The sequence below is a fragment of the Oryzias melastigma genome, linkage group LG12 (assembly GCF_002922805.2).
Source record: "Oryzias melastigma strain HK-1 linkage group LG12, ASM292280v2, whole genome shotgun sequence".
In the NCBI taxonomy this organism is placed as follows: Eukaryota; Metazoa; Chordata; class Actinopteri; order Beloniformes; family Adrianichthyidae; genus Oryzias; species Oryzias melastigma.
The window spans coordinates 17,251,845-17,266,779 of NC_050523.1; the positions used below are offsets into that span (position 1 = coordinate 17,251,845).

Below are 14,935 nucleotides of genomic sequence, written 5' to 3' on the forward strand. Positions count from 1 at the left end.
AACTGTACAAAATGATGTCAAGGTTAATTAATTGTTCAGTATTCAACAATATTTGTTGGGTTCCATAGAACCATATTGTCACTTATGTAGCAACATCTATTATTTATGGCGATACCCAGTAAAGCCTCAAGAGGGCAGCATTTTGCAACTCATGGCAATACCCAGTAAAGCCACAAGAGGGCAGCATCTTTAAGTCACGGCATTAACCAGTAAAGCCACAAGAGGGCAGCATATATTATTTATGGTAATACCCAGTTTAGCCACAAGAGGGGAGAATCTATTATTTACGGCAATACCCAGTAGAGCCACAAGAGGGCAGCAGCTGTAAGTCATGGCAATACCCAGTAAAACCACAAGAGGGCAGAATCTATTATTTATGGCAATACCCAGTATAGCCACAAGAGGGCAGCATCTATTATTTAAGGCAATACCCAGTAGAGCCACAAGAGGGCAGCAGCTGTAAGTCATGGCAATACCCATTAGAGCCACAAGAGGGCAGCATCTGTAAGTCATTGCAATACCCAGTAAAGCCACAAGAGGGCAGAATCTATTATTTACGGCAATACCCAGTATAGCCACATAAGGGCAGGATCTATTATTTAAGGCAATACCCAGTAGAGCCACAAGAGGGCAGCAGCTGTAAGTCATGGCAATACCCAGTAGAGCCACAAGAGGGCAGCATCTATTATTTATGGCAATACCCAGTAAAGCCACAAGGGGGCAGCATCCATAGATTTAATATATAATTAGACGCATCCTCTCTGACGTCACCCAAGAAAGAAAAGAAGACAAAAAAGAAAAAAAAATGAAGCCTGACATTTTATATGTCAGAATAATCATTCTTCCTCTGCTGCTTTCTGCTTAACTTCTTTTTTCTAATCCTAATTTTTTTAAAGATCTTTTTTTCCATTATCACACGTTATTAGAGTTATAAATTGACCAATCAGATGGCTCAATGGTAAAACCGTAAGAAAGCAGCATTTGTAACTCATGACATTACCCATTAGAGCCACAAGAGGGAAGCATCTGTGGTCTATGGCAATACCCATTAAAGCCACAATAGGGCAGTATTTGTAACTTATGGCAATACCCAGTGAAGCCACAAGAGGGCAGCATCGATTGCTGTTGAGACACAAGAAAGCAGAGTTGATCAGCTCTATCACTACACCTGTTTGGCCACCAGAGGGCAGCAATGCTTCCATGTCGTTCCTGCCATTCCCGTGCAGCGCGAGTCCGTCTGTCACTCAGAATCAGTCTGGAGCAGCTTGCGCGAGTCAGAGCTGCCGGTCAGGCGGCAGCGGCTGTATTTTCTAGATTTTAACAGAAACCGAAAAGGACTTTTGTGCATCGTTGGCCGTGTAGTTTGGAGCGTTGGAAGCTGAAAGCTTAACACAGGTGAGTGACGGAAAATACGTTTTTTTAAGAAGTTTGTCACAGAAGAGTTGGAACTAGAAAAAATAGAAAATAAACCCAGGATCTCATGTTCGACCATGAAAGCACAACAATAAAAAAACAGGCAGAATGATGTTATGTTTAATTGACAGTAAACACAGTTTAGATGTTTGTTTTTTTTCTGTTTATTCCAGACTGACATTAATCTGTCAGTAAATTATTAGTGCGCTTGTAAATGAAGGCATGTCATTTGGGCCGCTTGCAGGATAATGTTGCTGTTTTATGTGACTTAGCCTCTCAGCATCATCAATCATTTATACACATTTAAACTGCTAAAGAGCCACCATGCAGGTGAAAGCCCTGATTGTCACTGTTTTATTTTTCTGTTGTTTTAGTTTGATCAGTTTATCAACAGCAGAAGTTGCTCAGAGGAAGAGGATGAGGATGAAGCTCAGCTGGAGAGTACCTGCTCAAACTTTTGTTGAACTTACAGTGCTGCACTGTGAATTGCTTTATGAGCTGACTTACAACATTTGACTTAGAGGTGTGTCAGCCAGACTGTGGCTGGTTAAACATGTGAACAGAAGTGCTGCATGATGGGATTAGAATGAAGCTGCAAAGTGGAGGACATTTCTGCAAAGAAGAAGGTCCCAGCATCTTTGTTTAGGCTGCTGCCCCCCAGACCAGCAGGACATGGATGAATGAATGAATGAATGAATGGATGGATGGATGGATGGATGGAGGAGGTGATGAAAAGCACAGAATGAAGCCTTTAGCCGTTGTAGCTCCATTTAATAGCGTATTATTTTTCTCCAGATCATCAATTAAACATTTGAGCGTCAGGACAGTAAAAAAAAAGGCTGATGTAATCCAACAGATTGCATTTAATTTTAGATATGCTGCAATCTGTCTTTATGTTTCAAGATTTTTATATAGAACAAGATTTTTCTATAGAATAAGATTTTAACTACTTCATCATAGGATGATTGTTACAAATGAACACCAAACTTTATTATGTCTGGATCAGGATGTTTTTGAGACCAACTACTGTTTTGGTTCTTTTGCAGCTAAATATGTAAGAATAGATTTTTGCGTTCATCTAAAGTTGATTAAATCACTGTAGCCTTACAAATTATACCCAGCAGTGACACTGATAGGGATCTTGACACTAATAAACGGCATTCTTGGGGCTGCAGTGATGAAGACAAAAATAATAAAACAGGAAGAAACCATCAAATCTGAAAACAAAACAGAAATTGAAAAAAAAAGAAAGAAAAACGGACTTAAAAGTCTTTACAAGTTTGAACTCTGAGAATTCACAGCGATGGAATTGAACAAAGTGTTGTGAAGTAGAGCTTTTTAAAAATAGAAACTAAGGAAATTCCTGTCAGTCTTAGATCTGTTAGAACTATGCTAAAGCTCACATGCATCCATTTTTTGGTTGATTTTTTTAACTCCCAGATCTATTATTTGATTACAAATTTGCCAGAGTCAAATATTCAACTTGATAATCAAAAAAATTCACAATTCAATCAAAAATATGATCTATTTTTCCTTGTTCTGGAATTGTGTTTGCAAACAGTGGCAGGCGTTCAAAAAACTGGAATGTTCTTTTTTACTAAGAAGAAATGTGGAATTTCGTCTGCTGTGACCTTTATGATCAGGTGATAGCAGGTCATCCAGTACAATACAAAAACTGCAAATGCAGCTTTAAAGTGTTAGTAATGGGCTGGGACAAAGCTAAAATAAGTATCCAGATATATTCCATATGTTCTAATGTATCAAAAATAACAAACAATTACTGTTGACAAACGCAGGTTTTTGTAAAATTTGACAAATTAAACGACAAATCACACTCCCATTTCGCCCTGCTTCAGAAACGGCTCGATTTGGGTCACGTGACGCGTTGACGTCACATGGGTGAGACAGCCCCAGCAGCAGAATGCAGGCGGACCCAGGGTTGTCAACATGTATGTGGCTGCGCTGCTGCAATGTTGAATTCTATAAACATCGGTGTTATGGTCCGACGGAGTATTAGGGCCACCAAAAAAATAAAATAAAATAATAATTAAAGTTATGATTTTTAAAGTCGTAAATTTACGAGATTTACAATCAAAATGAGCCTGTTGTGAATGAACACTGAGCAGAACCAGACCGACTAAACTGTGAAAAGCTTCTGATTTCAACAGGTAAACGGAATGTTTAAAACATTGCACATGTTTGGAAGTTTCTTTGTTTGATTTGCAGTTTATTAATCATTGATGGTGGCTTGCAGGATCTCTGCAGATCCGTAGATGAAACCATCGACAGTCACAGAGGTCCAATTCCAGTCATTTCTTCCTCCGTGAAAGATCAGATCTCATTCATTTCTGTGTGATGCTTTCATCTGAAGAGGAATCGTTTTCGGAATTTTCCGTGTACTTAGCTAACGTGACAGACTGTTGTCATCCCTTGTTGTTGTTGTGTGTTGAAACGGGACGATTCACGTGGAGAACGGGGCGTACGGAGAACTGTTTACGTTCTCCTTTTTTTTCTGCGCACGTCAGAGACATGCAGTAAGGTGGTGAAAGAGCTTCCGGGTATGTGAATAAAGTGATTAAATAAGTGAATAAATAAATAATGATAAAGTGGCGGACGGTCCTGCAAACATGTCTCTAAGCTCTTTATTTTGCATCTGAAACTCTGCATTACCGACCCGGATAGTCAGCGTCATTGATGATTTGATTTAAAGTCGCCAAAAGGTTCCGATCTTTAAATAAAGCTTCACGTGATGCTCCACGTCTTCCAGCTTCGAGCATGGCTCTGATAAACGGACAGCTTTCAGTTTCATCGGCATTCTCAGCGTCACTGTCAGTGTCATTGCCAGATAGTGAGCTCCTACTTTCCGCGCTGCCGGCTCAAATTGATAGGGCTTTACAGTCCTCAAACCACAAACACCCGGTGCCTCTGAATCAGCGTCACTTTCAGAACAAATGTTTCCACAATCTGAGTCTGAAGACAGAATTGTGGACCTGGAAATATCGCCGCTATCGCTAGCTCTGACACGCAAAGGAGAAGCCATCTTGCTATGTTTACCCTGGTGACGTCACACGCACCACGTGACCAAAACGGAGCTTTTCACCCAGAAGAGACAGGTTTGCCAAATTTGGCCTCAAAAATGCCGTTTTATTTCAATATTTCTTGCTCAAAACCCACCAAAACATTTGGAAATGGTAAATATAAGGCGAAATACAGTTAACACCGAAAATGACCCACAACCCCATTACTATCCCTTTAATTCACTTAAATCACATGGAAGAAGAGTTCAAGTTGTCCTGACTATCAAAGGCTTTTATTCTAAAACGACAATGTGATTGTTTGGGACTGAGAAACAAAAGATTTGAAATTGTTCTTTTATTTATGATTATGCAGTTTTTAGCCATCGTGTGTCATTTTTTAAAAACACATTTTCTGCAGAGCAGCAGGAGCTCATTAGTTGCTGCACCCGAGCCTTTCCAAACTGCTGCTCCTGGTCCATCACAATTTGAATAAATCTTAATCTTAAATGTCCTCCATCATGAAAAAAATGCAACAAGAGCATGTTAAAACGTCACTGGAATGGTCTTCAAATGTTCATAAATTAGCATGTAAATGTAGATCTCAAACATAGATGGAGGTTTCATTGTTGTTTTGCTTGTTTGGGGTCTTTGATTAGTGGTAATAATAATAGTAGACAGGTAGAAGTTACTGGCCCCCATCCTGCCTTTTGCCCCCAAATTTGATGTAGAGGAGATATAGAAACACATTTATAATTGAAAACTGCATTTTATTGAAATCAGGATGAATTCGGTGGAGATGATGAAAAAAATGCACTCTTTTATAACGTAGCAAGTAGAATGGGGGGGGGGGGGTCTCCCTGCTCTCTTCCATTGTGATGCATCCACAAATAGATCCGTGAACGTCTTTGTTTTCTTCATCTGAGCTGGTATCTGGATCAAAACTGTACTGCTGGAAAGCTCCAATATTGCTGTATTTTTTGTTGCACCCATAATGTGGGGTTCGTGAGGGCTGTAAGATAGCAGGAAAGAGTGTAAACAAAGGGATGGCGGGATATCAGTGGAGGCTTACCTCTTTGCTAACAGTCCTGCCTACAACTTAGATTTGAATCTCTGATGACCTCCTGCTGCTCTGCAGAAACTATGTCCTAAAAAAAATGACAGGTTTTTAGATTTTTTAGATTTTATTTAAAAGACAACTGAGAACGGTTTTACAATAACAAAAGATTACATTTATTTGTCCTACCCAAATGCTCTTTCCATAATTCTGGTTAAGTGGGGGGAGTAGTGGCGTTCCAACACTTAAAGTTTCATTTTTAATGAAGTAGAATACAAAAGGTAGCAACAGAGATCGCCCTTCCAGTCATGGATGGTTAGATAAATAAAAAAAAGAAATAACTGCATTTTGGGAGTTTTTAGGTTGTGTCGCTTAAATAGACAAGAATATGTGTAGAAATGTGTGTTAATTTAAAAAAACAAAAACAAAAAAAACAACATAGTTTTAAGTGATTGTTTTCTGGACCAATCAGAAGTTTCTCCTGAGCGGCTTTTGATCCATCAGCTGCTATTTAGTTTTCTTGATTAAATATTTAACTATATTTTCTGAAAATTGATGCTATGAATTGTGTTTTTTGCTATTTAAACCTGTTTTTAAACCAAATTGAACATTTCTGACATGATCTCTCACATTTTTTCTTGAGCTGACCTTTAGCAGTAGTTTTATTTATGAAAACAGGTGACTTTTCACCAGATTTTTTAAATAGATAATTAATTCCAGCCACAGCTAGTTTTGGAACCTGAGCTCACTAAATCTTATTTCAACAATTATAAAGTGATCTTCTTCTTAGCTGCAAATTCATGCTTCTCTTTTTGTCAATTTAAAAAGCTTAGGTAAGCGTTTTTATTACAGAGGCCCGTCGTTTTATTGCTAGAAAATTCGTGGTAATGGAGCGTTTTAAGAGCAGTTTGGTCAATCATTTGTTGAGGGCAGCACGATGCCTTCACGAAGGATGTGGTAAGTTTAGAGGCAGGGGGTGTTTGCTGTCATCATCTTCCAGATTTCAGTCAGATTATTTAACATTCTCAGAGTCAGAAGAGGAACTAAGCCCCACACTCACCCTGGTTTTTAATTTGATACAAATATTTTAATGTTTTAGCATTATAAAAGAAGTGTTGCATTTTCACATATGAATTTTTTTACGTAAACTTTGCTAACAGCACTGGTCCAGTTCTGATGAGAAGTAACCAGGACCTGCAGGAGTTTTTGCTCTCCTGTTTCCTATAAATCCAGAAGCAGACTAACTCTCCTCAACAGGAGAATATTCCTTATAAAATCAGACTTTTACCAGTGCACTACATATGTACCAGCAAAACACTCATTCCTGGAAAGCTGAATGTCAGATCCAGAGTTGGACTGGTGCCAGCACCGGGACGGTCCCGACAGGTTCCCACGTCTGTGCATGTGTGAATGTTGCTCACAGGTGAAATAAACTCCTGTTGAAGGACAGCGGCTGTACTTTTAATGAGCTGCTCTGCTGTAAAGTCAGTCGGGGTGATTTTGACGAGCGACTCCGATCTAAGAAAATGTTTCTTTTTTTACACCAGGCCCTCCCTGCAGACGTTTAAGAGAGAGCTTCCGCCTCGAGGCTAATTTTGAGCCATCTGCATCGACGCCAACTCATTAGCCTGATTCTGAGTGCCAGCCAGGTCTTCTTATTCATTACCGCTGTCACCTCGCACATTACGCTAGAGACTGATAGAGATGATCACATGAACATTGTATGTGAGAACTGGACTGAGTGACCCTTCTGTCCTCACGTTCCAAACAGGAAGTAGCTGCTGGCTCCAAGAAGCCATTATCCCATAGACCAGCAGTCCTTACATTTGAGTAACCGTATTGCTGCATTCACATCGGACAAAAAACAACTTTTTGAGCTTATAAGTGCAATATACTGTTCATTTCTTAATATAAAGAACCCCAAAGCGGCATGTCTGGCTTCATGCTATCATTCAGAAACTCTACTGGAACAGTGAGGTTCACCATCTAATGTGTCTGAATGATGGACGCTTCTGTTTCTCTATGACCCTGTTTGATGGCCTTTTATTTATTGTCTTGATGCAAATATTAAAAATATCAGAAAATTCAGGAGAACAATCAGATTCTTCTCTGTTTGTTTAGGACTCCCCCCACGCTGAATGTATGAAGTGATTGACAGATTCACCCAAGTCTGTTTTCAAATGGTGGGGGTGTGGACTTCCAACAAGCTCATGCCTGATTGGTGAGAGTGGTTTCCATAGAAATGTTGAGTCCGACCAATCACCAATCACAGCTTACTGAGTCGTCTGGCTCCATCATGGCGGTGTCCATACCGCAAAAAAAAAAGGCGACTGAATTGACTAGGACCAGAAGTAAGCCACTTTCTATGGATGATGTCACACTCACTCAGTCCAGTTTTCATATACAGTCAGTGCTTTAAAGTATACAGAAAATTCACATACCAATATCAAAATTCTTCTTTAGGTTTTCACATCATTTCAGAAAAACACCCGTTTGGGTTTATTTATTTGTGTTAAACGCATACTTTCAATTATAATAGAGACTCTCAAACTATAGCTCAGGGGCCATGTTCACCACCTTAAACTATTTAATCTGGCCCACCATACTAGAATAAATTATATTGCTAATCTTAATTATTGTTTTTATTTCAGATGACTCTCATAGATGGGGCAATATAGGAACAATGACATCTGTCTATAGGTTCAGAAAGTTATTCTGCATTAATGTGTTTTCTTGTGTGTTTTAGATTTATTGCTTTTCTGAAGTTCATGTGTAATTTCTGAGTCAGACAGGCATTTTTCCTATCAGTACATGAATGCAGCATTTCGCTACGTCTGTGTTTTTCTCTGAGGGACATCATCCCATCGGTGCAGTTGGCTCCAAATTGATATTTGTCCAAATTCCATAATATTTCTTTCTCTTATGAGGCAGATTACCAAAACATGCCGCACATTTGCTCTTGGTCTGGCCCTTCTGTGAATTTTAAAACCTTTTAAAAAAAGTTTGCTCACCCTGTTCTGACCTGACACATTCACTGCTGTTCATCGCTGGAATCTGTCGGGTTGCAGCTCCTGATTTGCTGGCTTGATGTTTTTTTTTTTTTTTTTCTCAGTCTTAAACAGCTCTGGAATAAAAAAAAAGACTAAATACGTTAAATTACTACTTGATTCTTTTCTGTAGTTTAACATATCATAAACTGAGAAAGCCTATTGGATAAAAAAGGTCCTCAGCTTAAAAAGTCTTTATCTGCTCTGTCATGAAGTAAAAACTTCATTGTGTCATGCTTCTGACTGTACACCCCTCATTAAATGTTCTCAGACTTTCTAAAAGAGAGTCTTTCTTTGTCTGTAATCTGTTTGAGTTCTACTTTTAGGTTTCTGTCCTTAACTTGATTTTAAAAAATGAGACATTAATCTTACTAAACAGAGAACAGTGCATAGACGATGCCTCCATAAGGACAGGAATTCAATCCTTTTCAGTGTAGTTCTGCATTCCAAAAGACAGTTATTTGGAACACGAATGTTGGAATTGTTTCATTAGTAGCAATTTTCTGTTTACCTCCAATCTTATACTCTATAAACAATTAGCAAAAATGTGTGTGTCACGAGATGATGGGTAAGACACAACGTCAGCAGTGTGAATTAAGGGAGGAGTGATGTTATGGTCAAGATTGTTAGTTTTATTATTTTTGTCAGTTTTTGAGGCCTAAGAAGACTAAGTTTTTGAAAATGTCTTATAGCTGTTGTACCTTCAGATGCACTGACCTCACAAGAAACTTACCAGGACTTTGTTCTTTTAGAATTCTTTATGTAGGAGGTTCTGGATTTGTGTTTTTAAACAGGATGCCAGATCAGGAAACACCTGCTAAGCACAAGTAAAATGTCGCTGTGGATTCTCTGACAATTAAAAACAAGCTTTAATTTGCATTTGACTCATATTTATATATTCAGACAGATACTAGCCTGGCGGATCAATGACTACAATAACTTTTACCACCTTTTGAAAAGGTAAAACATTGTTTATTAAAGTATGGATGATGTTATTTGCACGTATTTACATGTGACTAAGCACAAAAACTGATAGAAATTCATGTTGGTCACCAGTTCAGCACTGGCAAAATCACATGCTAAAATAGTCACTATCTTATAGTATTAGGAACTTGGGATGGAAATTTTTAGGTGCCTCACAATTTGATTCAGTTACAATTTGGAAGCCAATAGTTTGATGATTAAATAAGTATTTTGGATCTATGATTAAAAAAAAAAAAGTTTTCTTTTCATCACAAGACACTTCTAAAATTAGTTACTTTTCTCTACCAAAGTGCATTTGTAAATAAAGACAAGATCAACAGACTTTTAACTTTTATTAAGAACAAGTCCATCACAGACTACAGCCTCAAGTCTTTCACAATAAAAGCCTCAATTGGCTCCGTTATTCTGACAATGGAGGAAGCTTCCTCATGATGTCCAAAATAGTCTTTTGATACAGATGCACAACTTGTTGAGGCAACACTCACGCCAAGAGTACCAGACAGTTTCTCAGCACCTCGTGATTTTGCATGTTTGTTCTCTTAATACTTCATTTTGTATCGACACAACTTACATGCAGTATGAATTTTGTCCAAAATCTTGACCGTTGACAAAAAAAAAAAAAAAAAAATGTTTCCAGACATTTGGTTTACCTAAAGTCAGGGCTGGTCAGATCACGTGGTCTGCAGGGTCAGCCATGTTTGTGTCACTTCAAAAATGCCAGAGTGAAAACCGTGCTGCATGTTTTATGCTTTTACATTGAATCACATTCATTTTTCAATTATTTAAAATTCACAAAATGATTCAGAAATGTATGGATCATAATCAATGCATCAAATAATTGACCCCCACCTCTGTTAGGTACTGCCTTGCTTAGGTAATAAACCACCTAGTTGCTACTTGGTGAAGAACCCAGGTTGCAAATACTTTTCTTTTTTTTAAAGTGCTTTACTGTAATTTAAAAATAAAATAGTTTTCTGCTCATGACAACAAAGCAATTCCAGGCTAAATGAGAGATATAATCTCTCCATTGTAACCGTCTATCTGTCACCTGGCCTCCTTTTGACTGGATTTTGAGCAGAACTTCAAATCACCCCAGCTAACCTTTCTCAATGTGGGGGAGGAGGGACTGCACATTGAGCCGGCTCCTGGAAAGCTGAGCGTTGAACCTTATCTCTTAGAGACACCTTCAGTCTGTGAAGAATGCTCATTTTGTCTGCGTTTGTCTGTGACCGGATCTGTTTGATCAGAACCCAGAGCTCATGGCCACAGGTGACTGCAGGTGCTTCAATCGACAGGTAAACTGAGGAGCTTGCAGCTCACCGGTTTTCACAGAATGATAAGAGACTGTTTTTGCTCCCATACTGAATGAAAATGGGATTGGAAATCTATTGAATTTTCATGGAGATGAAGTCAATACAACCACTTAAAACATCTCAAATGTGGGTTTTCTCCTCTGTCCTCTGCTTTTGTTTTCTCTCCAAATCTCACAAAACATCCAAAAAAAACCTCCTTCACAGAAGAGAACTTCTCACTGGCAGACTTCAAACTTTCCAGATTGAAAACCAATCAAGCATTCATGGGATGCTGCCCTATAAATAGCATCGACTAAGAACCCACATAACGACCCACAGGACTCAAAGGATCTGCTGCCAAAGTCCCAGTGTCAGACACAAGACCCCCCCCTGCTGTCCATGCTTCAAAGAATCCGAGCTGTTTGTGCAGCACATACGGAATCCAAAATATACTCAATTAAACTGGAAACATTGGTTATGAATTAAAAAACATGCAACCAGAATATAAAGGGTTTCAGAAGCTCTTTGTTTTTTGACAAAAAAAATACACATTTATTGAGTAAAGTGACAAGATTTTCTATTTCTTGCTGCTTTAAAATGACATTTATAGCTGGTTTTAGATCTGTGGTTAAATATTGCTGCAGGAAAATGCTCATCAGAGCAAGATTAACAATGATCAAGCGGGCGTTAGTGTCCAACAGATGCAAATCATTGAGTGAAACATTAAGGACACCTTCTGCAATCAATGGCTCGATGTTTTCACAATATCCAAATGAGAGGGCTTATCTTTCAGTTCTGTTTACCAACTTAAATGAACATTTATTTGATAAAACACATCCGGACGCATGAGTTTGCAACACCAATCCTTCTGATCAGAGGGAAGTATGCAGTGAACGATGGCTTCAGGCATCGCATGCGTATGATAGGATGTATGCCTAAGTGGTAAACCATCTTTTACTTTTTTTGAATAAATACTTTTAGTTTAGCTTTAGTCAGAACTGCCCTAATGAGATGATACAAACTTTCTGAAAATGTTTAAGCGTGTACAGTCTATGGAAATGGCCTGCACATAATATCAAGGTCGTAGACCTCTTGGTGAACCCTTAGAGTGAAAATAATGGAAAAGTCCCATTCATTGTCACGCACCTCGTTGTGAATTTGTTCTCCGCATTTGACCTATCCCCTAGGGAAGGTGTCTGCAACCTTCAACACTTTGAGGGTCATTCGGGTCGATTTCTCCCTAACCAAAACCCAGTAGGATCCACTAAGCCGCAGGTTGCAGACCTCTGCCCTTAGGGGAGCAGTAGGCTGCAGTCTAGAGGATGACATAGGGGTAGATTTTCACTCCCACTCCCAGACCAAAGTTAAAAAAAATAATTCTGTCCCGTCCCACTCCTGGAAATCTGACTTCTACTCCCGTTCAAAATGATTCTGCTCCAGACTTTTTGTCTTTATTATTTTACTATATTATTTTAATTATTATTTAATTATTGTTATTCTCTTTTCGCTGGATGTCATTTTTTTCTATACTTTGTAATTCTCTTCATCACTGTTATCAACATATTATTGTTGCAGTTTAGAGTTCAGCGGTAAAACTATGACTCTGAACACTGATGGCTTCTGGGTAATGCAGTTAGGGATATAGAAAATTCTAGCATGGCTCCACCTTGCTCCAAAATGTCAGCCTTTGCTGCAGACACAGCCGCTACCAGAAACCAATTGGTGATTCAACTTCTAAATCCAGACCCTAAATGGTAAATGTCAAGCAGGGAGGCATTTGGTCCCATTTTTGGCAAGACTCGACCGCGGATTTGAACTTATGATCTTCCACTCTCAGGTGGACACTGTACCACAAGGCCACTGAATTGACTTAAAATAAGAAAAAAAAATAAAAGAAAAAAACTATCTTGGGATAACATATAGAACTTACTGCAAACAAAGTCGAGTCAGTATCTGTGTTAAGGTACATAAAAATATTCATGTACAGTTTTTCTATGGGTGTGCTGCAGACGACTGGTCCTAGTGAACACTTAAACAGCATGTATGGGTGAAGAAGGTGAGACGTAGGTGTGTTGTACAGATTTCTCCTTTTTTCAACCAAACCTTACCTTTAGAAATAGGAAATAAGGAATTTAGACAATCAGAGAGTAATTTGTGTGGGCATCTTAGGTATCACGTACACACTCCATACATGCTGCATTGGATGTGGTCAGAAAGTATGATTAAAATGTGGCATAAGGCTACAGTACGACAGCATTAGCCCTACGTTATATGTGCATGTAGCTTATTATATCTTTACAAATACTTCACGATACATTTATTTACCACATACACGACAATGGTGAGTTCTATTTTCATGATGCCCCCTAAGGTGACAGCACGAGCCTCAAGACAAATCAATGCTCATTTTATGCTGCAACTCCTGTCTGCGGCCCTCCACGGGCTCGGACTACTCAAAAACCTGTACGGGTCAACCCCTTGTAGGGGTCCATGTGACTAAGACTTTCCACTACGCTTTACAGATGCACACCAACATCCTAATTACCCATAAAATGTCCCATTTGCTCAGAGCATCCAACTGCTTCAGGCACATATAGAGTCATTTGGTGTTAAGTGTTTGTCTGTCAGCTCCAACCATCCTCACTAAACCAGCAAGTTTATAAAAAGTAAAAATAAAATTAACCTTTTCATTTGAGTGGATATTCATAATTTCAAAAGTAATTTGTCAAGATGTGCAAAAAATGTATGTCCTGAATTAACATAGATTAAACTGTTTATTGTCTCATCAACCAATGGTTTTTATGACATCATGAAGAAAATTGCATTCATTTGAAAAACACATAATTCAACATTTTTTTTTATTTTAAAAGCACTTTTGAATCCACAAAAATAAAAGAAAAGTTGCTCATGAATTGTTTTATGCTCAGGGTGCTGCTCACTCTTCGCCCTTCCATAACTTTAAACCCGCAGAAGAACTATGTGTTTGACTTAATTTGATCCAAATTCTAAATTTTTTGTGTGGACGCTGCCAGCGGCATCTGTCATCACACAACAGATGGCCTCTTTGTCCCTAGAAGTTTGGCATTTTAAATGAATGGACTCCATCAAAGCCTCTTTTCGTGCTCTCAAATTGTCAATAATTCATTTCTCAGTGGATGCAGCATGGTATCTGTTAGACTATTAGAGGCATGAAGTTGAATGTGTAAAAAGTTTTATTTGGAATGCAATACGGTGCTGTTCCTGTTTGTGTTTGGTTTCAAAACAGCTGGGAGGTGTGGTGTTGTCTGTGTTTCATGAATATGCCCCCACGATGACACATCAAATGACAATCCTGACAGTGTTTTTGCAACTGTCAGTCATGCTTTTGTCAGAGCTAAGTCAGACTTACTTTATTTCAGATTATCATTGTGGTAAGAAATCTGCAGAAAATGTCTGTTTAACAGCATTTGCTGTTTTATCTCATCTCATCTGCTAGACATGATTAGCTTTGTTATGTTCGATGTACTCTGAAGATGTAAAGATGAGCGCCATTTTCAGCCCAAGATTTTGCCATTTTTGGGACCAACGTATCAGCTGTTTGGGTTTTACAGCAGTGCAACATACTCTTTAGACTTACAACTGAGGTTAATAAGAGACCCACTACGATGAAACTGATGGTTTTAACATGATCATGTGGCTTTTTTTCTCATGATGGAGGACATATATAAAGAAATTTAAGCTTAAAATTGCACTTCTGTGGTGTTTTTGTTCAAATTGTTGTGAATCAGGAGCAGACAAAAAAAAGATTGTAAAAAAAAAGAACATACGTAGAACATACACTAGACATTTTCTAAAAATGTACACTCGCATACATAGATTCATGTACGTCTTAATTTTCCTTGTCTTGGCTGGCATCTGGTTCACAACTGTACAACTGGATAGCACCAACATTTATCGCCATTTTTGTTGCACTACTTTTGTTAGGTTGAGGTTGTGAGGGCTGTAAGCTAGAGGAGAGCATATAAACAAAGGGATGATGGGAAGTGTGGATAGGATTCTTCTACGTCAACAGTCCCACCCACAATTCAGAGGTGCAGAAACTATGACCCAAAAAAACAACGCCATTTTTTTTATTTTGGAATAAAACGA

The 14,935-nt window shown here is 38.6% G+C and overlaps 2 protein-coding genes across 2 annotated transcripts in view; one reads left to right on the forward strand and one right to left on the reverse strand.

Annotated features, from left to right (window-relative positions):
- The window catches only part of LOC112163154 (cytochrome P450 26B1), a 50,239-nt gene extending 48,931 nt beyond the window's left edge, over positions 1 to 1,308 (reverse strand). Inside the window, exon 1 of the mRNA XM_024299379.1 lies at positions 1,169 to 1,308. Coding sequence (XP_024155147.1) covers positions 1,169 to 1,202 — 34 coding nt within the window. The 5' untranslated portion in view covers positions 1,203 to 1,308. The remainder of the gene's footprint in view (positions 1 to 1,168) is intronic.
- Positions 1,261 to 14,935, forward strand: part of si:dkey-247m21.3 (5-hydroxytryptamine receptor 4) — a 61,904-nt gene continuing 48,229 nt past the window's right edge. The window contains exon 1 of the mRNA XM_024299383.1: positions 1,261 to 1,395. The gene's annotated coding sequence lies outside the window, so the exon portion shown is untranslated. The remainder of the gene's footprint in view (positions 1,396 to 14,935) is intronic.